Genomic DNA, 27,556 nt, shown 5'->3' on the forward strand with positions numbered 1-27,556 from the left:
AAAACAAAAAAACAAAAAAAAGAATCTTACAGCAACACATTTGTAACTGTGAAAAACAAGTCACCCATAATGACAACTTAGGCAATACTCAGCAACTGATAAAATCTACATATTAAAAGACATCCCTATCACTGAATGACTGACAACACAGAACATACAGTACCTTGGTATACAGTGCAACATGCAAAGGTTTGAGATGGATGACACTATACATCCTTCAAGGATTTGTAAATATGTGAACAATTACACAGAGTTACTTAGGGAACTAGGTACTTACAAGTTCTCTTTCTCACTGATTTCAGATGCTGCATTTATTCTAATGTGCTGCTGGGACTAATTCTAACATTTCATTTCCCTTGTTTATTGAACTATTTTTTAATACTAAACTTTTGGTTCAATTAGCAATATATTACAAACACCATTGTCTTTCTTAACACTTGTATAGTATCGCACTGTATGAATGTATTATAAACAGCGCCTTTTCTCCTATGACTTAAAATACATTGGAAGATCCTTGAAGCACATCATCATCTATTCGTGTGCTTAATCTAAATTTGTAGATATGCAATTGCCTGAGCAAAGCATGTACATATTTAATTGCGATAGCTTTTGCCAGCATACTTCGTGTCTGGCAGGGCTGGTTTCTTCTTGCTTTCTCAGTTTTAATGGCTAGTCTAATACATTCTCTCAAATGAAAACGAGCATAGTATTTATTGCAGTGGCATTAAATTTACAAAGTAACCCAAGAAAACTGTTTTCGTGGTGTCTTCCTATTAACAATAAGGCACAGCCTTGAGTCTATTGTCTTCTAAGAGTTTTCTTTTTCCAAAGCAGGATTTTCTCATATAGGTGTTTCAAACATGTCTGATGGAGTTCTTACATGAGTCTGTTTCAGCAATCACAGAGATCTTGAGGTATATCTTCTAAACGGTTTAGGTTCATGTAGATATAGATATGAAGTCTTTACTTTTACTAAATACTTTTATTGAATTGTAAATAAATTTACACACAGAGAACAGTGCACAGAGCATGACTGATGGCACAGCCTGGTAAACACTCATAAAATGAACGCACCTCTGTAACCAGCACCAGGGCGCCCTTTAGTCTCTTGTAGGGCAGAGAAGCCAAGTAAAACACAGTGTACAGCAGATGGTCGCACTTACAGAGAGCTCACACACAGGGAACCTAGCGGGTGACCAAGCCAGTCCTGAGAGCATTACTTCGCGGAGGGAGGGAGTGGCCATTTCTGACAATATCTGGTGGGAACGTGGAAAGGCAGTCCTCAGGCTGCCTGCACCTTGACTACTGCTGCTATTTGGGTTCTTTAACGGTTTGGTGTCTCAACAAATTCCTTTGGGTTTTTCAAGTAGATGATCCTATTTGCCAAATTTGAATCTTCCTGACTCATGTCTTTGCTCTGACTTCCTCGGCTAAAGTTCTCATGTGGTGTTTAGTAAAGGAGAGAGTGAGCATGTTCCTGTTCTGGCTTCGTCAGAAAGACTCTTTGGATTCAATGGTAGGATGCTTGCCTCTAGGGTAGAGGTGCAATGTTAGTGAATTCTTTATCATTTTCTGATATGAGTACTTAATTCTATCAGATCAAATGTCTTTTCTTTAACACTCTATTAAGATGGTCTAAAGCTGAATTATACTTGCATTCCTAATACAAATGCTACTGAGCCATAATTTTATTCTCTCTTTCAAGTGCTACTGGGTTGCAGGCCTAACAATTTGCTGAATGATTTTTATTGATATTTGTTTGTGTCTGCAGGTGTGGAGGCCTGAAGTCAACCTCAGCTGTTCTTCAGCTTTTCATGTTAGGTTTTAAAATGTGTTATTTGTGTATGTGGGCACATGTGTCATGGCACACATGAGGTTATAGGACAACTCCGTGGAGTTGGTTTTCTGCCTTCGCCTTTACATGGGTTATAGGAAATCTAATTCAAGTTGTCAGGCTTGTGTAGCGAGAGCCTCTACCAACTGAAACAGCTCACCTGCCTCACCTTATTTTCTCAGCAGGGCTGTCAGGGGAATTTTGGGCTCATTGATTAGGCTGGGCTGGCTAGCCAACAAAGTACAGTGATCTGCCTATTCCTGCTTTCTTGGCACTGGGAACAAGTGTTCAACACCAAGCCCAGTTTTTGCCTTGGGTGCTGGGGATCGAACTCAGGTCTTCATGGTTGAGTGGCAAACACTACTAGAAGAGCTACTGTCCCAGTCTGGAGATACTAGCAAGCCTGAATGACTTAGGATTTCCTTTTTTGGCATAATCTTTGTTATGTTTTAAAATTAATGTGATTGTGCCAACTTTACAAAGTAAACATGGGAAAATTTCTTTTATGTAGTAATTTAAGATTCAAGATTCTTCTTCTAGCCTCTGGAATTATTAAAGCAATGTTGAGATTCTTCAATCTTACGAGATTGTACAATGGTCTTTATTTGCATTTCCCTATGGCAGTTATAGTCTCTGTATTAAATTTTATCAATTTGCATTTTTCTCTAAAAACTTCACCTTTGAATTTGTGTGAGGTTCCTAAGACAACTTGAAATCAGTTGTGTTTAATGGCCCTTCCCTTGTCATTTAAGTTCTCCTACGTGCTCCTCCTGTGTGTCTTTGAGGTTAGCTGATGGGTTGTTTCCCTGAGCATCCTTACCATGCCAAGGCCGGAGCTTTTGCACTTCTTGGCTTTAGATTAACTGCCTTTGCTTTTCTTCCTGCCTCCTTCCTTGCTTGGTCTCGTTTTGCTCCTTGCTGCAATTCTGAGGCCGTGCGTGTCACTGCAAACACTACAGCTGCTGTCACCGCCTTTTCAGTGTTAGGTTTCATTGCTCCGGTGTGCTCTCACCTGGGAGGGCACTGCTCCAACTCTGGGGACCGAATACTCACCTGCTTTTTAAGTTAAGTCATTGTTCAGAAGGAAGGGTTGCTCTAGGAAATGGCTCCATCTTCCCAGCACCCTTCCATTTTCTGTCATTTAAATGATTATGTATGCCTATAATTCTGCATCTATGTCTACAGGCCTTTCCTCCCAACATTTATTTTAGCTATCTCTGCTTTATGTCCTAGGCCTATCCTGTCCAACTGATTCTAATTCTAGCAGTTTCTTTCCAGTGCTGTGCTTTACCTCATTAATTTCAAAAGGTACATGGCATCAGGCCAGGCTGTTCTATCTACTATAATCAACACACCTTCCCCTGCCCCACACTCACCAGACTGCTGACAGGATCTGGAGAGCTCTTCTGAGTTTCAGCCTTTATTTTCATATAGGTCCATTTCCTCTGTAGTGAGAACATGGCAATACCACCGTTCTCCAATTTGCAGGGCTTCAGAACCCGGGTACTTTCCTCCTCTACCCTCTGCACAGGAGGTGAAACTATGCAGGTAGGGCACCTTTGTTCTTTCACCTGTGCTCTGAGGCTCATGGGGACCACCTGTCCCCAATGTTGCAGCGCCTGTGGCGATACCTGATCTTCCTCTGTCACTCACTGGGAAAGTTTAGAAACTGCTCTGTTGGCAGCATCTTCCTTCAGTCTAAACCCTGTTAAGATTTCCATGTACAAGAGATTTTAAAAACACTTCTATGGTCATATGAAACCATAACTAGAAATTCGCTGTATGCAAAGTGCTTTTTATATACGATCTCGTTTAAACATGAATCAGCCTAGTGAATGAAATTCTATTTCTCACTTCATTGTACCATAGGGGAATTGGATCCCAGATCACGCTGCTCAATGGGCAGATATGCAATTTAAACTTCAAGTCATCTTGCTTTAGATGACCCCATCACTCTGTTTATCAAATACTATCAGGTCTGGCACTTCAAATTATGACCATTGTCAGCAAAATTTATATTTGAACTTCATTACTTATACCTATTAAAAAATCTAATAAAAACAAGAATTGCAGGTCAAACCTAAAACTGTAGGTGACAAATAAATGTCCTTGCTACTACTCTTCCAAAGTTCAATGAGAGAGGAGATGGAGAGAGGCTGGCTAGGAGGGCACGGCTTGGCACATCTGAACTTCATGCTTCTCCTCTTATTGTGCCCCTACTGCGGGAGAACAGATTATATGTGAAACGTTGCTTTTAATTTACTTTATTAATAAATATTTCCTTAGACACATCTATTTAGGAAAAGCTAAAAATAGTTTTCCCACACTTCAAAACAACTCAGCATTTTTTGGTTGATATGTTTCTATGAAACACCTACATTCACTGCTCCATAAAGTATCACCCTTTAGAAGTATGTTTTATTTAGGAAATGTCTCTTTAGTTTAGGAAATAATGAAAATGCTATTATCTACCCAGTGACACTGATAATTTAGCTTTTACAATGATGTCTGTAGATTAATAATACAACTTTTATTACTAGCAAGACTAACACACTCATTTCCTCTAATGAAGAAATTTCCTTCTTGTCACCAAGTCATGGATGTGATTTATTGACAAGCTGATTGCTAACAAAGATTTTTACACCAGTTTCTTTTGGTTGTTAGTTCATAGAATTAAGACAATAAAACAAGACAATGAATAAGTGAAACCATAATTTATCCCCTCTAGATGGATATATTTCCCTCCCACGTAGCCAAAAATATAAAAATATAAATGACTATGTATACCTCAGTGGTTCTGTTTATATTTAAAGATTTATCAAACTTGAAAACATTAGAAAATTATTTACAGGTTGAGTATCACTATCCAAAATGCTTGGAACCAAACATAATGTTTCAGATTTTCAATTCTGTTTTCAGATTTTTCGAATATTTACATATGCACTTTACCTTGTGGATGTGACCCGAGTCTGAACATGGAATGCATTTATTTCATACACTTTACTCAGTAATTTCAAGTAGTTTTATATACTATTTACAGTGTCCCTGAAATTCATCTGTGACCTGTTGCATGAAGTGGTGGAATTTTCCAATTATGTCATGCTGACAGTCAACAAATTCAGATTCTGGAGCATTTCAGATAATGGATTTTATTATTTTTGTTGCTGTTTTGTTTTTTCAGTTCAGGATGGGGTCTCACTATGCAGCTGTGTCTGGTCTGGTACTTACTATGCAGACCAGGATGGCCTTGAATTCACAGAGATCTGCCTGCCTCTGCCTCCCAAGAGCTGAGATTAAAGGCATGTGCCACTATGCCTGGCCCAGATATTAAATTTTGGATTAAGGATGCTCAACCTGGTGGGAGATAAAGCAGATAACTACAGTGGCTACAAAATACTAAAAAGGAAAAAAAAAACAGAAGCAACTAAAAAGAACTCAGTTATAATCATACAAGTATAACTTACAGTGTCATGAACCTCAGAAGAATAGAACACTGAATATCTTTTTTCTGGACAACAAAGATTATTTCTTCCCTTGCCCCCAACAAAAGGTAGCCAATGATTTGGGATTAAAACAAAAGACATCAGGTACTCACCCAAAGAACCTATAGTAAAGACACAACCCAGACCCTTCTCATTCATAATTACATGACCTTCTCCCTCAGTTATGCAGTACTCTCTCTTTAGAAAACTATAGCATTAGTTAAGCCTATTTTTTCTTACTATGAACTTTTAATTTCATCTGTATAGCTTACACAAGTCTAGTTGGCACATCTTAAGAATAACACAAAATATGTTATTCTTGAAGAAAATTATGAGACCATCGATTTTTAAAGAAAAATCCCAGATACTTAATTCAATAAAGAAAATTTCTTCCCATCAGCAGTAGAGATTTTTTAAGTGATCACTAAATGCTCACCTGAAGATTATCAATGCCATATGAAGTGTAAACTTGAAGATTTGTATCCATTTTGTAAGCCAGAACTTGTACTGAAGGGTTTTAAGAAGATAACCTACATACATTTGGTAAATCTATCCCAAGAAACCTCTCAGAAACACACTATAAACATTTAAGAACCACAACAGAGTCCTGCTGAGGTTCCCAACTTCAACAAGAATTTTCTTTAAATCCAGTACAGTGGAAGTGTTAGCAGTACAAGCTTTGACTTAAGACTACCCCTGTAAAAAAGAGCACACTTGGTTACACATGGCTTTTAACCTTGAGCTACAGTTATGCTACAAACCCATTACCCCAAGGTCAGTCAAGTGGAAATATGGACATTCTCTGAGCACTCTTTAGAGTCCTTGGTCTTCCAGCTTTGATGGAGATCTCGAAGGCGCTCAGAAGTTCGTGTGCTTACATTCAGAGCAGGATGGACCTTGCAGATCCCACTCTCCTCCATTAGGGACAGGCCACAGATCCCGAAGTATGCATGCAAAGCATCTGAAAAGGCATTTCAAGCCATGGTCAGCGTCCTCACTTGTACACACTGCAGAGCACCTACAGCCAATCACTACATTAAAAGAATTAGAAAAAATGCTAGCTTTTGAATGAATTAGCCTCAATTTCCAGCACTATTTTAAAAAGTCAATCAAAATTATGTACTGTACTACTGAAATTACTATTAGAGGAACACATCACATGATTGTTTTGCCTATGTTCTCTAAGGATCAGAATAACAATGCCTTCTGCAGACTCCAAAATATTGAGAAAAAAAGAATTTATATTATAAAAGAATTTTTTCATTTTCAATTTTGTCTTCATGGTGCTAAGTGCACCGAGGGCCTTCCAGATTCTCAGCACACTTCACCACTGAGTTGTAACCAGAGCCCTAGAAAGTTCTCTAAAAATGAAAGTAAAAACAGCCTTTGAAACCAAGCAGCAACACCTGCCCTCCCACCCTTTGTCTCAAAAGCTCATAAGTCAACACTGTGTGGAGTGGATGGAACTCCTAAGTATAAGCCAACACTGTATGGAATGGATGAAACTCCTAAGTATAAGCCAACACTGTATGGAATGGATGAAACTCCTAAGTATAAGCCAACACTGTGTGGAGTGGATGGAACTCCTAAGTATAAGACAACACTGTATGGAATGAATGAAACTCCTAAGTATAAGCCAACACTGTATGGAGTGGATGAAACTCCTAAGTATAAGCCAACACTGTGTGGAGTGGATGGAACTCCTAAGCAAATGCCGACACTGAGTGGAGTAGACGGAACGGAGAGTCTACCTGGAGAGACGTGCCATTTCTTCCCTGACAGTCCACACAGACCCACTTTCTACGTGGTGTAGTAACGACTCCTCTGCCCTAGCCTCATTAGTCCCCCATTTCCAGGAAGCCACAACCCTCTGCTGAGCAGTCATGAAAACACATGGCCTCTGCTTGCCTGAGAACCTTATATAGACTTCAGAAATGCTTAGATCTCTGCAGTTGCAGAAACACTACAAAAAAAGTTTCATAGCAACCAAGAATACTTTCCTATTTTTGAAATGGCCAGCATTTAAGATCCTAAGAGCTATTAAAGTTCAGAATACCTTACCAGGTCTAACTTTGTCACAAGCTAAATGGCTCAATTTCATCTAATTTTCAGAGTAAAAAATAAAATTTTCCCTGTTCCTTAAAGTTACTCTAAAATTACAAGGTGAACACAGCAGTATTAACCTAGTTTAGGAATCGGAAAACCTTCCAGGAAACAAAGGTAGAGGGCTGGGGAATTAGCTCAGCAGTCCAAGAGCACTGGCTGCTCTTTCGGAGCTGCAGCACCCACAGCTCCTAACCATCTGTGCCTCCAATTCCAGGGCTCCGACGCCCTTTCCTGGCATCTGCAGGTGCTGCATGCATGTGCTGCACAGACATAAATACAGGCAAAATATTCATACACATAAAGGTTGAAAGAAAAAAGTGAAAAGCAAGGAGTATAACGCCAATTGAGAATAAAATAAATTGTATCTTGTTTAAAATCTAAATCTCTCCATATTGAGGTTTTGTTCTCAAAAGAAGTTTTGTGAAAGTCAGAAATCAGTACTTAATTTCAAACTTAAAACACAACAAAATACTCAAACAATCCAAAACCCAAACCCTTCATCTGCAGACAGTGATATACTTCCTTTAGTAAAACAGAAGTATTCTTCACAAAAATAATAAAGGTCCTGGTGCCAAATCTGCTACAAATCTTACTAAATCCAAGTCAGGGCACTCATTTGGAAAACTGTTGCTCAGATGGTTCTCCTAAAGGCTCGGCAAGCAGACTTGCCCCTCAGACCGTCTGTGTGATGGTGTGCAGGCTCCAGGGACACCGTGTCTCTAAGTCGTCAACACACCCACATGTGGATACCAACGCTAAACTTAGCAACTGATCTCGCTAGAAAACAGCTCCACGAATTTCCTTCTAAACAGACTGGAAAGCTGCGCCCGATGGTGGTCCACACCTGGAAGCCAGCACTTGGATGGCAAAGGCAGGAGGAAGACTCAAGACCATCTCTGGCTATGTAGTGGGTTCAAGAGGAACTCGGGCACATTATAAGATCCTGTCTCAAAAACCTAAAGCCAACTGAACAAAAAGCCCACAAAAATAAAATTCCATGATACCAGAAATAATTGCTATTTCAAATATATGAGATGCTTTCCAAATGATTGTGTTTCTTATATCTGTTATTTGTCAAAACACTGCCAGACTGACAGAAAAAAAAAAACTGGCATCAGGACCAAAATAATCACCAAATTTCTTAAGACATCAAACATATTTATTTCTATGTGTTATATATACCAAAAATCTCAAAACAAATATTTTGCTTTGGAAATTGATTTGTGAAAACATATGCTGGGGTATACCTTTGTAGCATCCCACATTTTCTCTAAGAAAGCATGGTTTACATTTTTTAAAAAAGGGCAGGTGTAATTATTCCTTTTACTTTAGCACAAAAATATGAATTCATGAGCCTCTTCTTTAGTTTGACTCAAGTACATACTCCGAGCACAGAAGTTCTAGAAATGAGCAGAAAGCACTTGCTGATGCTATGATAACCGAGACCACAATTCTATTACAATGCAACAATGCCATGCCTTAGAGCTAGCTGTGTATGTCTATAGTTAATCCTCCAATAATATGCTAATCAAACATGCCTGCTCTCAATTACTTTAGCAATGACTTTTCTAGACAAGCTACAAACAGGTTCATTTTGCTGGAGTAAAACCTAACGGTGTGAGTAAAGGCTGAGAAGGATGCTAGAGAGGGGTGCTATTTTTTGAGTGCCAGTCATACGGTCTGTAGCTATTTGGTTCCTGCATTTTAGGCAAGAAGCATGAGGAATCAGAAATTAAGGTACTCATCTAAACCCAGAGTAGTGGCCTTTCATCCTGGCACTTGGGAGGCAGAGGTAGCTAGATCTCTGCATGTTTGAGCACATTCTCAGTGAATTCCAGGCCATCTGGGACTACACAGTAAGACTCTGACTTTTAAAAAAAAAGCTAACGGAAACACCAAAATTTGGAGGACAGTATAGGCAGCGAGGGATACCTGTATTCAGAATTTGAGAAAGTTTACTAAGTTAGTATATGTTCACTGTACATAGTGAGTTTCATTAGATATTTTCATTGATGTATATCATATGTACCCTCTTTTCTCCCCAACCTGACAGTCTCTTCTTCTTTATATCATATGTGTATAAATGATCATCTATGTCTATATAAAGTCAAGGATCCCAAATGAGGGTAAACAGACAGGTATCTGTCTGAGCATGTTGCACTCTGCTTACTCTGAGAATCTCCAGTTGCATCCATTTTCTGTCAATAACATAATCTCATTCTGAATAAACTCCATTTGGTACATATACCACACTTTCTTTACCCATTCATCTGTTGATTGACACCTAGGCTGGGTCTATAACTTGACTATTGAGGACACATGGCTACTGAAGTCTCTCTGTAGTATGTTACTTTACAGTTCTTTGGGGTATACACCCAGAACTGGTACATCTGGATTATATGACAGATCCATTTTTAATCTTCTGAGGAACCTACAATCTGATCTCCATAGTGGCTGGAATAATTTGTTATCACTGGCAGTGTTTAAGGAGTCCCTTGCCTGGCATTCTTGTTATTTGTTTTAATGGCAGCCATTCTGACTAGAGTGAGAAGGTATCTGAATGTCGTTTTATATTTCCCTGATGACTAACAATGCTGAATCTTTTATTTTTTCATATTTTTATTGGCCATTTGAACTTCCATCTTTTGAGAACTGTCTGTTCATTTCATCATTCTATTCATGGGCTGGGTTGTTTGGAATTTGGGTATTTAGGTTTCTAAGTTTTTATGTATGCTAGATATTAATCCTCTTTCAGAGATATGGCTAGTGAAGATATTTTCGCATTCTGTAGGCTCTCTTCACTATATTAACTGATTCCTCTGTTGCCTAGAAAGATTTTAATTTCACCGGATCTTGTCAATTGCTGGCATTATTTCCTTGCTCTAGGTAACAATTTAAAACTTTACTAAGAGTAAAGAAAGTCCCTGATTTTAGTAGCAATGCTTTGAGTTTTCAATGTTGGTTAAAGCTGTGCCCTGCATAGCCTTTATTATGTTGAGTTACATCTCTTTTACTCCGTTTCTTCAGGGCTTTTATCTTGAAGCAATGTTAGATTGTCAGTCTTTTCTGCATGTATTGAGATGATCATGTGATATCTATCTTTGAGCCTTAATTATGTGATGTTATATATTTAGTGACATGTGTTGAACTATCCTTACATTCCTAGAATGTAGTCTACTTGCTCGTGGTAAATGAACATTGTTTAAAGCAGGGTCTCATGTATGACGGGCTGGCCTCAAACTCATTGTGTATCCACAGATGACCTTGAACTTCCAATTCTCCTGCTTTCACTTTCTATGAGGTGGAATTTCAAGCATGCATCATCACATCTTGTTTACATTGTGCTAGAGATCAAATCCAGGGTTGTATACATGCTAGACAAGCATTCTAGTAACTAGCTATACCCAAGCCCTTGAGTAATATTTGTTAATGTGTTGTTGAATCTGGTTTTGAGAATTTGTTTTTTTAAACTTAGAAGTCATTCTTGTTTCTCTCAGGACTCAGTTAGCTTTATCAACTTGAAATAATCTAGAATCACTTGTGAAGAGGGAACCTCAACTGAAGAATTGTCCAGTTCAATCTGACCTGTTGCCATGTTTGTAGCCACATTTGTGGGTAATTGACTTGATTGTTGACAAATGTAGGAGGGCCCAGCCTGCTGTGGTAAGTAGTAGCCCTAGGCATATGATCCTGGGCTGTATAAGAAAGCTCACTTGGTTGGGAGGGGTTGGTGCATACCTTTAATCCTAGCACTTGGGAGGAAGAGACAGGTGGTGAGTTCAAGGCAGCCTGGTCTACAGAGTGAATTCCAAGACAGCCAGGGCTACAAAGTGAAAGCCTATGTCAAAAAATGAAGCAAACAAGCAAGCAAGCTAGCTAGCTTGAACACAAGACACTGCAAGGCAGAGAAGGAGCCAGTACGCAAGTGTCCCTTAAGTGATTTCTCCCAATGATAGATTGTAACCTAGTTGAATAAGTCAAATTAACCGTTTCTTCCTCAAGTTGCTTTTGTCAAAGCTTTATTACAGCAACAGAAAAGCAAACTAGAACACCATTAGCTGAAGTCACAGCTAATGATCCTGATGGTGCAGATGAGCCAAGTAACTCCTTGTTTTGGATAGGAACCATTCAGACCACCTGCCTTACTTTCACACCTGCAATACAACATTTGTAAGTATTAGGGAGGTAGGGGACGTATACTATACTAATATATATATATATATATATATACACACACACACACACACACACAATTTGCCCTTCCTTTATACTACCCATACTTTAACTCTGTCTTGAATATCTTCACGACTTCTACTTTGTGTGTGTGTACGGGTAGGTTTATGGCTGCACACTGTAGAGGTCAAAGGACAACGTGTGGGGTTGGCTCCCCCTTCCTACCATGTTGGTCCTGGGGATTGAACCCAGGTCACTAGGTCTGGCAGCAGGTGTATTTATCCACCAAGCCATTTCATCAGCCTTCAGACATAATCTTTTACAAAATGTATTATTTATTGTAACGTTAGAACTGTGGCAATATTTTCTATCGTAAAAATTTCTGAAGAAAACATACACTTACCAGGTCTACTCAAGAAGTAAAACATATACTGCTTTAGATTCATACCAAATGTAATTACCTGGATGACTGTCTGGCCATTTGGCAAATCCCCCCACAAGGCGATCTTGAGTTGATAAGATGTAATTCCTGTTCTTCTCAAAGTTAGTGTACTGGAAAATTTTCAGAAGCTAAAAACAAAACGACAAAAATGAACAGGCACAAAACTTATTGGCTTGTGACTCACATTTCAGCTACTGATCATTTGGATAGGCTTTTCCCTAGCTTAGTCTCTCAGATCAAATCTCTGGGGACTTGAGCACTTAAATTAGCCAACTACAGTATTTTTTATGTTCTTACCAAGCTCATTAGTAAGAAGGTTTAATATTGTCAAGATATGACTTCTACCCATGCCCACCTACAGATTCAGTAAATATCTTCTAAGATTACACGGGGGTGGGGGAGACAGAGGAACATTCCTCAGACATAAAAAGGAAAATTTCACATATACTACAAAATGGATGGATGGTTCCTAACATTATGCAGAGGGAAATAAGGCAGAAACAGAAGAACAAATATTGTATGATTGCACTTATATGAGTGTGATGTGATGGTTTACAATGTGTGTCTGTGTCTGTGAGGGACTATCAAGATTAGGCTGACTGAGTTGGGAAGCCCCCTCCCCAAGTGTGGGCACACTACTTCCCCAGGCTAAGATCTTGGACTGCGTAAACAGAAGAAAGCTAAGTAAGCGCCAGTACTCACTGCTCTCTGCTCCGATGGAGAACAAAATGGTCAGCTGCTCCCTGCTCCTGCGGCCAGACCTCCCTCCGCTCCCCGCAGAACTCTAAGTCTAACCAAAGCCTCCTTCCTTCAGTTGCTTTTGTCAGTTATGTTAATAACTCGATGAGATTCCCAGAAATGACATGAAGACAGCACACACACAGTGAGTACAGGAGGCTGGGGAGAGGACAGGGGGACACGCCTGACAGGATCAGAGGCCAGGGATCCAATGGCAGTGCTGGGTAGATAGTATTCTGGATATGATTTGACTACTGGATTACATACAAGTGTATAAAAAGTACTAAACATACTAAGCTACAGCTCACCACAATGAAAGAGAAGTTTATAGAATTTTATAACCAACTTGACATCTCAGAGCCTTCTGATCAAAAGGAGAGAGTTTGGCATTAGGAGCTTCTGGGTGTGATACAATAGGAAACAACCTCATCACTAAGTGACACTTAGTGTGGAAAGCAATTATGGCTCATTTTTAGATGTGGTATGATACTAGGGATGCTGTTTTCCTAAGTTATTTCATTTAGAAAACATTGAAGAATGTCCAGAAAACCAAACCCAACAAATGACTGTCTTGAAGACCACACAGTTATTGAGAGGAGTGTATCTGAAACGGGTGTAAAGGACAGCTGCTCTGGGAGGACCACTACTGATGCATGAGGGATGCGTGGGAGTTCACTACACTATCCACTCTATTTTAAGTATGTCCAAAATTTTTGACTACAAAAGTACAACCTAATTTTAAAATGGCGTTAGAAGTAAACAGATAGGCTATGACCTTCACTGTAAACCAGTCATTTCCAGAGTCCTTTCAACCACACACAGGCTATTATATATAAGATGAACACAAACTCTTGCTCTAGTCACAAGAACTGCACAAAGGTGCTTCTTAAGGGTGAAGGCATTTCAAGATGCAAATGATGCAGATAACAGCTCAGTGACTTTATGTAACAAATCCAATCAACGAGTTCTGGAAGTTTTAGGCAAAACAAACAATAAAGAAGAAAGAAAAATTTTAAATGAATTTCTAGCAAATGGCCTATGGTTATCTTTTTAATTTAACTTTCTGCTTCCAGTTATGACTTCCAGATCAATCCCTGTTCTACATGCTCTAGTTAGCCTTATTATGGGTATGTAACAAGCCCTACTACATAAGTTTTAAGAGGGTACAAATACCAAGTGGCTTGGGTGCCTCATTTCCATGGCTTCTCTTACCTTTAGAGTCGCTCCCACCCAAAATGAGTAACAGGTGTCAACAGGCTTATTGGGTCTTCCATGGTATCCATTCTGCTGCCTCATTATACACCACCTCTTTATCCTGTTTAGTTCTTTTTCTGAAAAGACTTCTTCCAATTTACCCATCAGGCACAGTGACGCAATGCCACAAAAGGTGGACCCTCCTGATGATAAAACACAAACTGTAAATTTCTGCTCAGATGTCTATGGGCCTATGAAAGCAGTATACAAAATATTGGGAGAAGGGGAATGGTCCTGTTAGTCTACAGAACAGTGAAATAAAATTTAATAACTCAAAACACTAAACAATGAAGCCTCCCATGTCAATTGACAAAACAGAATAAAATTTAAAATAATTTAAAGCTATAAGAGACATTATACTTTTGGGCTTGGACCAAAATCAAGGACTCTGTTCCAGATTATACAATTTATACCAGAACTAACCCCCAAGTCTGCTTTTCAGTTCCTTTATGTCCATGGGGTCTGTATTCAGGGAGGCAGCTGAGAATCAAAGGCATTTGAAAAGCAAATGGTTTCCTCACAGACTTTCTTCTTGTCACTCCCTGCCCAATACAGTAAAACAGCATTTTTTACTGTAGGAGCTAGGCATTATTACCCAAGAGCCATAAAGACAGGGGCTATACAGATCAAACTCACTATCCCAGAATGGCTTTCTTACTCAATTTTATGGATTCTGTTAGCATTCATGTTTGGTAGTTATTGGGAAGAATCTCCATCCTCTGAAATGTGTAACTTAAGGTAGTTAATAAGCATATAGTCAGAAGTAAAGCAAGAAACTAAACACACACATATAAACAGGTACATTTTATACTTAAGCACCATACTAAAAAGATAAGGAGAAGTAAGTTCATGGGAATTCAATGTTCAAAGAAAATTAAGGCCAAAGGGACTTAACATTTTTGTTCTGGATTAAGAAGTAGAGATATTTAAAAAGAACCATAGAATCAAATTCATTTATCTGAGCTTCCTACTATGAATCTTGAGAGACAAAAATAATTTTATCCATAGCAAACTCAAACAGCTCAATCCTTGCAGAACACATTAAAACTATACCCCAAAGTGGTCTGCTCCTGGTAAACTAATGAGATAAAGTGAGCAACACACTTGACAATCAAGGCCAAGGAGGTCACTGTTTGCCTGCTCAGTCTCTCTGATTCCATATACAGACCAAGCAAAAGACAGAAATGAAACAACAGACGTAGAAAAAGGAGGAAAAGAAAACTCCCCGACCCCAACCCAATATATTACATATTTAGACTGGGGAGTAAGGAGTAAGAAGGAGCACATGATAAGGCCATAATTACATTAGAATAGTATCTTCTAATATTTCTCTCAGAAACATGCTAGTTTATGATTTGTTTCTGAGGTAGGAGGGATGTTAATCTGAGTATTCCATTGTTGTAACAGGTCTTGACCCCACAGGTTCATAGCTATGTTAGCCACATATGGTTTTAATTTTCCTCTCTGTCCTTCTGGACCTATACATTCGAGCCATCTTGCACTCTGTTTCACTTGAGATAATGTTCCAATTCCTAACAGCTGAAAGTTTACCTCCTAGAAAGGCCAAGTTGGATGCCAAAATTCTGGTGCAATTATGGTCATATCAGCACCTGTGTCTACCAGACCAGACAACAAAACACCATTTATTCTTATTATTAATTTTGGTCTTTGTTCATTAATAGAAGTTTGCCAAAAAATTTTCTTTATGTTTTCTCCTGAATTTTCTGTTCTCTCTGTTTCATCATCCCAAGTAGCCTGGTTTATTCCAATAGGCATTTGGTTATTTAATTGCTCTGAGTAGGGGTTTCCTCTATGACTGCAGGAAAGGTCTGAACTGGATTTGCTGTGGGGGGCCTGCCTGAGGCCCCTCTGGGAGTTTCTTGAAGAGGCAAAGTATTACCCTGCCTGTCCCTTGTTCACCTACATTTGTTGGTCCAATGTTTTCCCTTACCACACCTTCTGCATACTCCAGAAGGAAGGGGCACTCTGTTGCCATTGTTCCTTGAAGAAACATTGTTTCTAGGAATGACCTGATTATAGTCCCTTTTCAAATGTCCTTGCTTTCCACATCCAAAACATCTGACATTCCTCAAACCTCTTGAAATTGCTTCTCCTATCCACATATCATCATGGTCATGAACCTCAACATTAAACGTATCTCTAATCCAATCTTCCAAGGGTGCAGATCTTGCCTTTAACGGCCTGATTATTCTCTTGCATGCTGTATTCACATTCTCAAAAGCCAAAGAATCGATTATTATCTTGCTAGCTTCTGAATTCCATACCATTCTCTTTACTGCTGAAGTCAGTCTTTGTAAGAAATCCGTGAAGGATTCTTTTGGGCCCTGTATAACCTTTGTAAATGACTCAGTTTTCTTTCCTGGTTCCTCAACTCTGTCCCATGCATTCAAGGCTGCCATTCGACATAGAATTAGGGTTTGGTTATCATATAAACACTGTGTTTGTACTGAAGCATATTGGCCTTTTCCAACAAGGGGAAGGACAGCAGCGGCAGTGAAGGGTAAGAAAGGGTTTTTAGTATCAGCTCTTAGCTGCTGCTCTGACCTCTTGGGCTTTTAACTCTGCATTTGGCTCTGTGTTTCTTATTTAATAAGACTGTTACATCTACAATCATTAAGCTGAAACAGACAGTTCAAACTCAACTTTCCATGCCAGGGACACATAGTGCCACAGAAGACAATCAATACAACATACATTAGCGACACAAGAATAATGTAGGTGAGCTCAGGAAAGAAGATGCAAAGACTCATTTATAGCCTAACAGATAAACAGTGACAAACAAAAGCAAAATGAAGCCAGCATTACAGAAATCAGAGAGCTTGTTCGGGGCTGGGTGGGGACAAATGAGTCTCACCATGAAGTGACACTGAATAACAAATGGAAAGGTCAAACTCAAACAAAGAACACAAGCAGAAGCAGACGCAGAGGACCACTGGCCCTAAAGGAAAAAGAGAACCAGTGGAGAGGCTGCAGGCAGTGAGTAAGTGTGGCAATCCCTCCACAGCTCAGAGTGAGGGCTGCTGGAGGGCTATGGGGCCTGACCATGGGCACAGCCACTCTACTCCATTCTGAGACCCTATTCTATGTTCATTCGTAAGGAGTGTAATAGTTAACTCTGACTGTCAACGATCTGACAGGATTTGATTGACTATGGAAGTTTCTACACTATGTTAGCTGAGGTGGGAAGACCCACCCTAGTGAGACCACCATTCCACAGTAGCATTCATCTCCCTGCTTCCTACCTGCAGGTGTGACTAGATGTCTCAATCTCCTACAACCACTTCTCCTCCAGGAGGACTACGCCCTTTACTGTGAGTCAAAATAAAGCCCTCCTTCCACAGCTGTTTGTCAGGTATTTTGTCCCAATAATAATCAACTAAGTACAGGTAGGTAAAGGCATGTTCCTGTAATAGGTCCTTTTCCTTTTAATCCTCACAGTGGTTTGGCCTTTCTGACTGAACCTGTCACTTACAAAGAAGCCTAGTAACAGAGTGCTGGTATCCCAATTAAATAATATGTAAGTCATCAAATGATAGCTAGCACAGAGCAGCAGCTAAATTACAAATAACTTCAACCTGAGTGCACAGCTCTGCGATTACACATTGTGACATGAGGGGACAATCATGCTAGCAGAGGGATGGAGGCAGCAAGTGGGCACAGCACAGCACAGCACAGCACAGCACAGCCAGTGATGAGGAACCTCAAGTTCATCTCAGTCTCCAGCTTCTGGGCTTACTTCTTCAAAGACAGGAATGGAGGCCAGATGACTTCTGAACAGAGACTGTGATCTGAGAGGGCACATAGTTTTGATGCGCTAACAAACTTAATGGCTACCACCTCACTATTCTAGTCCTGTCCAAAATGAGGGAAAATGTGAGCAAGCAGACTAGTTCAACAGAAAGTGTATTGTGATTATCACTAAAGATAATTATATTATGGAAGGGAAATAAAGTTTTTCACATTCAATATTTCTTTTTTGGTTTAGTCTTTCAATTGTTATGACAAAGAAAATAACCTGCTGTTTTCTAATGATAGCCTAAGAAACAATATACCAAGATACATTCGTGCAGCCAACATTTTAATTTTAACATATTACTAGAAATCTCTCTGGCCTCAATAATCTCTTACTGATTAGTGATCTAAGAGGCTCCAGACAAGTTAAGTACCACAGTGTCAAAGACAGATGTGGGAAAATGACAAAGACGACAGTCTGAGACTTTTTTGTGTTAAAGATACCACACGCTATTTTAAAAGCACACACCATTTAAGAAGTCTTACCGTGAGATTCAAGGCCCGCTCCCTGTGCCAGCCCATTGTCATAGGACTGAAAAAGAAAAACACTAGTTAGTTTAATGGAGAATAATAATTCTAATAGTAGATCAGTTGCCAATAAGCTAACTGTTCTGATCTCTTTTATCTTTTAAAGTAAGTACTTTCTCCAGAGCAGAAAAAGTGGACATTTGCAGTCTCCATTGTTCTCTTGTTCAGCGGGCCGAACCATGACCTGCTTTCACAGGGGGACATCTGAGAGTGTGTGGGGAGGGTGGGTGGGGGACCGCATACTCAGCTTCTGTCAATAACAACTCCCAACTCACACTCTTCCATGTGAGCAGACAGTGAACAAAAACACAAGGACTTCATGCCAACTCAACTTCAGTCATTAAATAAACCTATTATGAGACACTTTTGGCTTACTGAGGATGGATGACAGCCACCTACCTCAATTTCAAGGACTTCATGTATCTTCCAATATCAAAACAATAAGAACAATAAAATTTCTACAACTCAAACTTTGCAGACATTCCGAAGCTTCAGATTACTTGCCTATAGAAACAGTACCCAATCTCAGCCAACCAGCTCTTATCAACATTTACAAAGACCAGTGGTAATTTGTGAAGAATTATGAGGGAGAAGGAGGGGAGAATCGTTAAGACTGATCTAAAATCTCTGCCTAAGAAGATCATTCTAAGAGTGAAAATACACAATCTAGACTCTGCTCAGCCCCAGGACATATTAATCCCAGTTACCAGAGTTTAAATAATAAAGATTCAAATCTTTGTAAACACACTAACTGCATAATATACAAGCTCTTTAGTCCACAAATCTTTATATATATACATATATATACATATATATGTATGTATATATATATATATATATATATATATATATATATATAAAAACTATGCAGCATGATCATGACCAATTATACCATCTTTTTCAAACTTGGTTAATAGTAGTTGCTGCCTCCCTTCAGTTAACAAGGCTCTTTATTATCCCTGTGGGCTTTTAGCGCTGTGCAAATAAAGACAGGCTATACTAGCAGCCTGAGAAGGAGTGCAAGTGAAGTAAGCAGTGTTCAAAGGCCATGACTTCTGGACAAGAAAAGTAAACACGGAAGAAATGGGCCATTGAAGCATCAGGTAATAAAGGATAACTCAAGAGAAAAATTTAGAGGCCTGAGAAAAAGGAAGATTTCCTTTCTGTCAGAAAAAAAAAAAAAAATCACAGAATAGATCATGTTTCCTGTGGTGATATATTGTGTACTCTTCAAGACACTAGATTAAAACATAGATGCCAGGCAGTGGTGGCACACACCTTTAATTCTAGCACTTGGGAGGCAGGGATCTGTCTGGACCTCTGTGGGTTCAAAGCCACCCTGGACGACTACTCAATCTAAGAGAGAAACAGAGCCAGGCAGTGATGCCACACATCTTTAATCCCAGCACTTAAGATCTTATACCTTTGCTTGGGAAGCACAACATCTTTAATCCTAGCACTAAGAAGGAAGTGATACAGCTGGGCGAAGAAAGGTATATAAGGTGTGAGGAGTTCCTGAACTAAAGCTTTTCGGCTGGAGAGCTTTTGGCTGAGGACTCAGAGGTGTTCAGTCAGAGGATTCATGGAGTTGGCAAGGTGAGATGTAGCAGTAGCTTGTTCCTTTGTCTCTCTGATCTTTCAGCATTTATCCCAGTATCTGGCTCCAGGTTGTTGTTTTTTTTTGTTTTGTTTTTTTATTAAAAGACCTATTAGATTTCATGTTACAGTCCCCTCCCTCCCCACCAAATCACTCAAAGAAATCATACTTTGCTGCAATGAAAAAAGGACAGCCTGGGGCTGGAGAGATAGCCCTATGGTTAAGAGCACTTACTGCTCTTGGAGAAGACTGGGGTTCGGTTCCTAGCACCCACATAGTGGTTCACAACCATCTGTAACTCCAGTCTTGGGGGATTTGTTGGTTCTTCTGACCTCTGTGGGGTCCTGGACACACATGGTATACATATACACACACAAAATAAAATATTTTTTTAAGAAAAGAAAATGGGCAACCTTGAGCTCTCAATACTTTTAAGAGAAGAAAAATCTACTAAACAAAATCTATTTAGTTACTGTTAATGAAAACACAACTCTCAGTGTATGAAAGCCAGTCTGTATAGACAAGAAACAGCCACAGAGACAGAAGGAAAGTAGGAAATTTAACCCAGCACCCAAAACTCAACTGCACATACCCAAACAAACACTAAAAATATGAAAAAGAAATTACACATTAAAAATAGAGAGCTGGGGAAATAGCTCAGTCTATAAAGTACCTGTGTGCCAGAACCTGAGTCTGGACCCAGAATCCACATAAAAGCCAGGCTCAGTGGCAGATGCCTGTAATCCCAACCCTGGAGTAGCTAATGCCTAGACAGATGATACCAATGAGCTGCAGGTTCAGTGACAGACTGTATCACATGACAAAGGTAGAGAGCAACCGAGGAAGAACATCCAGTATCTACTCCAGCCTCCACACATGCACACATACCCACACGAGCAAGTACATACATACATACACACACACACACACACACACACACACACACACACACACACAAAGAAGAAATGGACTAACAGTAGAAAGAAATAATGTGTTAAATGGTTTGAAGAAAAACAAACAAACAAACGATTTGCAAGGTGTAGAGAGATTAGCCAGTTGTGGTGGTGCACACCTTTAATCCCAGTACTAAGGAGACAGGGGCAGGTGTATCTCTGTGAGTTCCAGGCCAGTCTGGTCTACACAATAAGTTCCAGGACAGTCAGGGTTACAGAAATCCTCTGTCTCAAAAAGACAAACAAAAACTCAAACAAAACAAGGACTACATTATAGGACTCCTAGGGTGCAATTCTTTAAAATGAAAACACAAAAAGGGAAACCGAGAGGCTGGAGAGATGGCTCAGTGCTTAAGAGCATAGACTGCTTGGAGACAACACTCAAGTTCAGTCCCCAGCACCCACACTGGAGAGGCTCACAACCATCTGCAACTCCAGTTCCAGGGGTCTAACTCCTTCCTACACTCACCTTGCACTCCTGTGCATAGCCCCCTCCCTGCCCCGGCACACACAAAATTACAAATAATAAACCTCTTTCTAAAGGAGAAGGGAAACCAAATAAAGTCAGAAAGCAACCACGAATATAAATCTGATCTACGGAGGTAGAAATGGCGCCGAGATGGAGCGCAGTGGTAGAGTGCTTAGCATGCACCTGGCCCCGGGCTGGATCTTAAACACTATTTTGATCACCACCAAAAGAAGTAAAAATGCCAGAAAGAAAGTGGTTGAAATGAAAGACAAGCAAAGGACACATAGAAAACTGAAATACAGAGAACCCGAAACAAAACAGGGCGGGTGACAGTTCCTGGGGAGTGCTTCCCCACCATGCAGAGACAGAGGTCCCAGCATGGGAGGAGGGCAGGCAGGCAGGACAGGACAGGACAAAGACAAGGGGCTCTTAAACACGTGTAAGTTCTACTGGCAAGACTGTGTGGAAAAAGGCACTCTCCTGGGGGGGTTGGAATGCAAACTGGCTCCTCTTTTTAAGTTTGTTCCTTTTTTCCTAAAGAAGAAACAGGCTTACTGAAAACATTTCAAGGGCAGTGAGCTGAGCAGCAACAAGAGTACTGCTCAAGCCTGGTCCATGTGGTCCATCTTTGCATGGGTAGAAAGCAAAGCACAGCCAATAAAATTGCATACGCATTTAGCTTTTGACAAAACAATTTACCTAAAGATGTATCTGTAATATATAAAAAGATATGCAGAAGGTTATCAATAACAGCGCTGTTTGTAAGTAAAAAAATATACTCTCTATACAGAATAGTTGTAAATAGAGAATTTTAGAAGAGACTATGTTATAACCACATATTTAAGTAATGTAAAAGTATAAGAAAAAAAATGAGGAAAACTGTGATTTTCAAGGCATATTATTCAAATTACCAAGTTAACAAAAAAAAAACAAACAACAACAACAAAAAAAACAAAACACAACCCAGAAAGAAAAAGTTAAAAAGCATATTACCAGAAAAGGTAACTGCAGTATGTTATGACCTGCTTAAATAAATAATGTATTTGCTTTTATGTGGGATAGTTTTGTCAACTTGACCAATCTACAATTAACTAAAGCCCACATAGCTCAGCGCCCCTGTGAGGATTTTTCTTGGTTGGATTATTTGAGGTGAGAAGACCCATCCTAAATCACCACATCTTCTGCCCACATAAGAAGACACGAAAGGAGGAAGCTCTTGTGTCTTGCCTCCTTGCTCTTACTCTCACTGACAAGTTATCCTGTTGCTAAGGCATTCCTTCCTTCACCAGTATTAAATCTACTTTGGGATTCCAGAGTACACTGACGGCTGCCTGAGACATCCAGCTTCACAGCCACTGAACAACTACCAGATTCATGGCCTTCCCATCAGGAGACACCCATTGTTGAACTAGCCAGAACACAGCCTATGTAAGCCACTCTAATAAACTCCCGTTTGACATACATATATGTCTAATACAGATTAGGGTACCAGAAGTGGGTTGTCGTTTTAATAAGGAGAAGTAAAAAGCATATGGATCTTCTCATCAAGTACAGGAAAGTTAAGTGAGAAAATAATGTTACGTACAGAGTGAATAGGAACAAGATTGTAGATTTGGAGGTTAGGAAAGGGTGGTAAATAAAGGGGAGTAAGAAGTTACACCTCTCAGAATTTTCCTTTAATGTTCTATGTATACATACATACATACATATGTGTCTATGTATACATACATATATAACTTTCCTAGTCTGCTTGATGAGAAAGGCCTAGAAGCAATAATATCCCATGTTAATAAGCACACTTAGAACCCAGATCCCTGTTTCTCAACAGTGTCCTTCAATAAGGGCCAGGGCTTCTTTATGAAATGCATGGCTGCAGGCCCAAGGCTAAAAAAAGGACAAGTGGAAACTGAAGTATCTTGTCCCAGAAAGCAAGGAAGTCATCAAGGAGTGAAGGGAGCATGTCAAAAGGTACTGACCCTGCCTGAAAAAGTTCTCACTGACCAAATCTGGAACAACCCGAGCATCAAAATATAATGTGTTTCTCGTTCCAACTATGATAAAACACTTTCACCAAAAGTAACATAGGGGTTTATTTCAGCTTACAGTTCATCACTGAGGAAGTCAGGGCAGGAACTCAAGCAGGAACTTGAAGCAGAAACTATGGAGGAATGCTGCTTGCTGGCTCAGAGGTTCAAGTTTCTAGTTTTCTTATATAGCTCAGGACCATCTGACCAGGGTGTGGGGCTGCCCACAGTGGGCTGGGTCCTCCTCCATCAATTAACAATCAAGATGATCTCCCACAGACATGCCCACAGGCCAATCTGATCTAAGCAATCCCTCACTTGAGACTCCTTTGTCAAGTTAACAGTTAACACTAACTAGGATAACGTGATACTGAAAGACCATATTCCACTGACTAAAATAAGAATACAGTCCACAGTATAAATCTTTACAGTGCAAATAAAGAAATGAAGGCTTTTTATAATGGAATTTCCACTTACTATAGGATAGGTACTAGGGTAGGAAACCATGCACACTACAATACAACATGAATGAATAAAAGGTTATGAAATACAGGCTACTTATTCTCCACATATTTTACCATGAAATGCTTAATCACAAAAAGAAAAACACTAGTTTTACAGAGAAAACTACCACCTTACCCAAGTGAGCAGAAATAGGACAAATAAACGTTTATCACCCACCCCTAACATGTTACTTTCCTTCTCCCTTCGTTCTACACCCCCACTCTCAATTCTTCCTCCCCTCCCTCAAATTCTCAGCCATCCTCCTGCCTCAGCCTTCAAACAGCTCAGATTATAGAAATAAGCTCAGCTCATGGCTCTTTGCTCTTAAAACTCTTCAAAGTCTTTTCTTTTTGCAGTCACAAGCTTTTAAACTCTGTATATTATACATTCAATAAAATCCATGCATAAGGCACTCAGGAGGCAGAAGACTCAGATCCTCACAGGAGGATCTCTGTGAGCTAAATGTCAGCCAGGGCTACATAGTGAGACCTATCTCAGAATCAAAACAAACCATCTGATGCATAGTCAAACCAATTCCACTCCTCTAAGAGCTCAGACATTCCAGTGTGAGGTAGTAACAGATCTGCTAGAGGTTGAATTAATTACCTTAATCGGCTTAAGAACTCTCATCTGTAAACTGTGAACCCTCAAAGTTGGGAAGTGATAAGCCTGGAGAGCAGCTCTGCCACCTCTAATTTATCCAGAAGATGTGGGAACAAAAGGTGACCCTGGCTGTGGCTAAGCCCTCCTTATCACTGCTAGAATAAATCGTATTGTGTGAGAGGAACATTTCTAGTTATCATCTTTAAAATTAGATTAGAAAACACAGGTAAGCACAAATTTTAATGGGCAAGAAACCAATATGCTCTTTGAGATTATTTCCATATGATATTCTGAGAAACAATCCACCAAAAACCTCATCTTATGACTCTTATTTCTCAATCTTGATGATTGAGAAATTATACTGCAGCCCTCAATCCCAGCAATAACCTCAACTGGTCCAGGGGTAACAATATAACTCACCATACTTCTTCTAATGTAGCTGATGGCTTTCTTCATATCCATGCCTGACCAGTTGTTGAGCATATAGCAAATGCAGGAGGCACAGTACACAAACCTCATGTCATTTTCACTGCCTTCAGGAACAGCACAAAAACTGAAAACAAGGACGTGAAGCTGCATTAAGATCCTTTAGCTCAAGCCAGGAACATATGCCATGTGTCTTTACTCACAGAAACTGCTGGCTTTCCTCCCACCACACTCCACAGTATAAAATGACCCGAAATCACTTATCCTCATGAGTTGTCACTGCCCAGATACTACTATTCAGACTAAGAATTTACTCCCAGTAAGGGCAGCAGAAAAAGTAGCAAGTAAAACCTCACACATATTATTTGGTAGTAAGAAACTGCTAAACCCAAATTTTATTATGTGAAATTTCTCCTAATGTATATATAGATAACTACTAACTGATCTATTATATTGAGTTTCATTCCATTTAGTTTTGAAGAGGCACTACTGTGTTCCTGTCCTCTTGATGGCAGTAATCCAGAACAACAGCAGATTCTCAAATGTCTGTTTATTATGTCTACAGTCATTTTCCCTAGTCAAGAACATGTTCTGGAAACACTGACAAGGAACAAGGACCACAGTGCACAGGGCAGGGACGGAACACAACAGCAGACTGGTCCGCAGAGTCCTCTGACTGGAGGCTATGGCTACCTACTTCATCACATTGACAACTTACAACTGCTGTGACCTAAACTCTTACATAAACCACCAAGTGTCGTGAGCATTCACTTCTGTATCATGTAAATGTGTCCCTCAATGAGCTGGAGAGCAAGCCACCTCACTTTGAACATAGTTTTTAATGTGCATTCCTTTCTTTCCCATCAGTACTTTCAAGGATACTCAAACTAAATAGCTTATTTCAAAATATTTGTTTCATCCAGAAGGCAAATTAAAAAGAAAAAGGAGTTCTACTAGAAAGTGAGCTTTATTTTTGTTCATATAAAATGAGGTACTTTTTTCATTAAGCACTTTTCCATTGTGTGACTGGGGATCTAATCCAGGGCCTTCTTCACACACTATGCACTAACTTGAGTTGTATTCCAGTCCTGGATGGTGCTATAAAGAGAATATGATCCTCTAAAGATCTACTATAGTATTATATCCAGTATATATTCTAGTTCCAAATAGTTTTTATGTAAACATAAGATAATAACGAACAGCTCCTACCTCCCATCTTCAAGCTGAAGTGCTCTCAAGCCTGCTAAGCACGCTTCTTTATCTACTCGGCTTAAATCATCTCCAAGAATAATTAGACATGAAAGGCCAGTGTAGGTCATCGCTATGTGTCCACTGTCATAAGGATGAGCTGTTCCAGGGTTCTAAATTCAAAATTAATAGTATGTTAAATTAATTGAAATTTTAAATTTTATTTCATAAATGAGGTTTGACATGAGGTTTTAGTAAATGTTTCTTATACCAATTTGTATAGATATCTACCTGAGGAAAAAAAGCCTCAATTTTTACATGTCTCAATATGTCTTCTTACAAAGCTACATAATTTTCAAAATCTTATACTCCTCCAACTTTATGAAAATAGTTAAGACATTTGAATAAATCATATATTTGAAACTTTCTACTTAGTTCAAGCCTATATTTATAAAAAATTATGTCTTATAAAGCTAAAAACTCATTCAATATTTAAAACCAAAAAATTTATAAAAAGAAGCAAAATTTGGGCTTGGAATATAGCTCAGGGGTAAAGTGCTTGCCTGCTATGTAGGTTTAAAATTCCCAGAACTGTAAAAAAAATAAAGTAAAAGCTATGGTATATGGTACAAATCTAAATTAAATACATTATTATTCACCATATAACCTTATCATTCTACTGTCATGAAGTTTAATCATTTCAACCTCTAATAAACATTAGTATTCAGAATATAAGAAGTAAATGTAAGGACTTCAACTGTATAAGAAGAAGCAAGGTCACACAATCTCAGAAATAAAGCACATTTAAGCTTCATATAAGGAATCTAGCCAATAAGGTTTGTGTATGTGTGTTAAAAAGGGTTAGCAACTTAACCCCACACTTTTCTTGCACAATGACCTGTGTTCTTCACAGAGCAAATCTGCATGATATTCAATACCCTTGAAGCCTGAAGCCACCCACTGATCCACCCTGACATACAATTCTTTTATATGGTCTCACTAACACCCAACCAATTTTCATCTTAACACCTTTTAAGTCCCTCCTCAGAACTCAAGCCCTAATTTTCTTCACTATTCTATTTCACAGCTATAATGGCCTTCTTGGAATGCCCAAAGCAGGTCTCATTTTTCGGTATTTAAACCAAACACCTGCTATTTTAAAAGAGTGACAGGGAATCCGAATGTGAATTAAATGTGAACTGTGACCTTTAAGAGAGCATATAACTACAATCCAGAGTCGGTCATTCAAGTGGTCATGAGGAGATGCGGTACTACACAGATTTAAACAGGGATTCTTCCTGCAGAGAGAGGGATGGTACAGATAGGACAAGAAAATAAAAGTGAAGCAGGGAAGGAAAATCATGGGGCATTAAAAGCATTACATAATTTAACAGAGTATAGGATTTATGATGCAAAATAAGT

At 39.3% G+C, this 27,556-nt stretch overlaps 1 protein-coding gene across 1 annotated transcript in view; it reads right to left on the reverse strand.

Annotated features, from left to right (window-relative positions):
• Window positions 1-692: 692 nt before the first annotated feature.
• The window catches only part of Pggt1b (protein geranylgeranyltransferase type I subunit beta), a 44,455-nt gene continuing 17,591 nt past the window's right edge, over window positions 693-27,556 (reverse strand). The window contains exons 4-9 of the mRNA XM_028894123.2: window positions 26,156-26,307; window positions 24,941-25,073; window positions 18,329-18,374; window positions 13,988-14,172; window positions 12,057-12,165; window positions 693-6,277 (exon numbers count right to left, since the gene is read on the reverse strand). Coding sequence (XP_028749956.1) covers window positions 6,096-6,277; window positions 12,057-12,165; window positions 13,988-14,172; window positions 18,329-18,374; window positions 24,941-25,073; window positions 26,156-26,307 — 807 coding nt within the window. The 3' untranslated portion in view covers window positions 693-6,095. The remainder of the gene's footprint in view (window positions 6,278-12,056; window positions 12,166-13,987; window positions 14,173-18,328; window positions 18,375-24,940; window positions 25,074-26,155; window positions 26,308-27,556) is intronic.

This window comes from Peromyscus leucopus, chromosome 19 (assembly GCF_004664715.2).
Source record: "Peromyscus leucopus breed LL Stock chromosome 19, UCI_PerLeu_2.1, whole genome shotgun sequence".
NCBI classification, from domain to species: Eukaryota; Metazoa; Chordata; class Mammalia; order Rodentia; family Cricetidae; genus Peromyscus; species Peromyscus leucopus.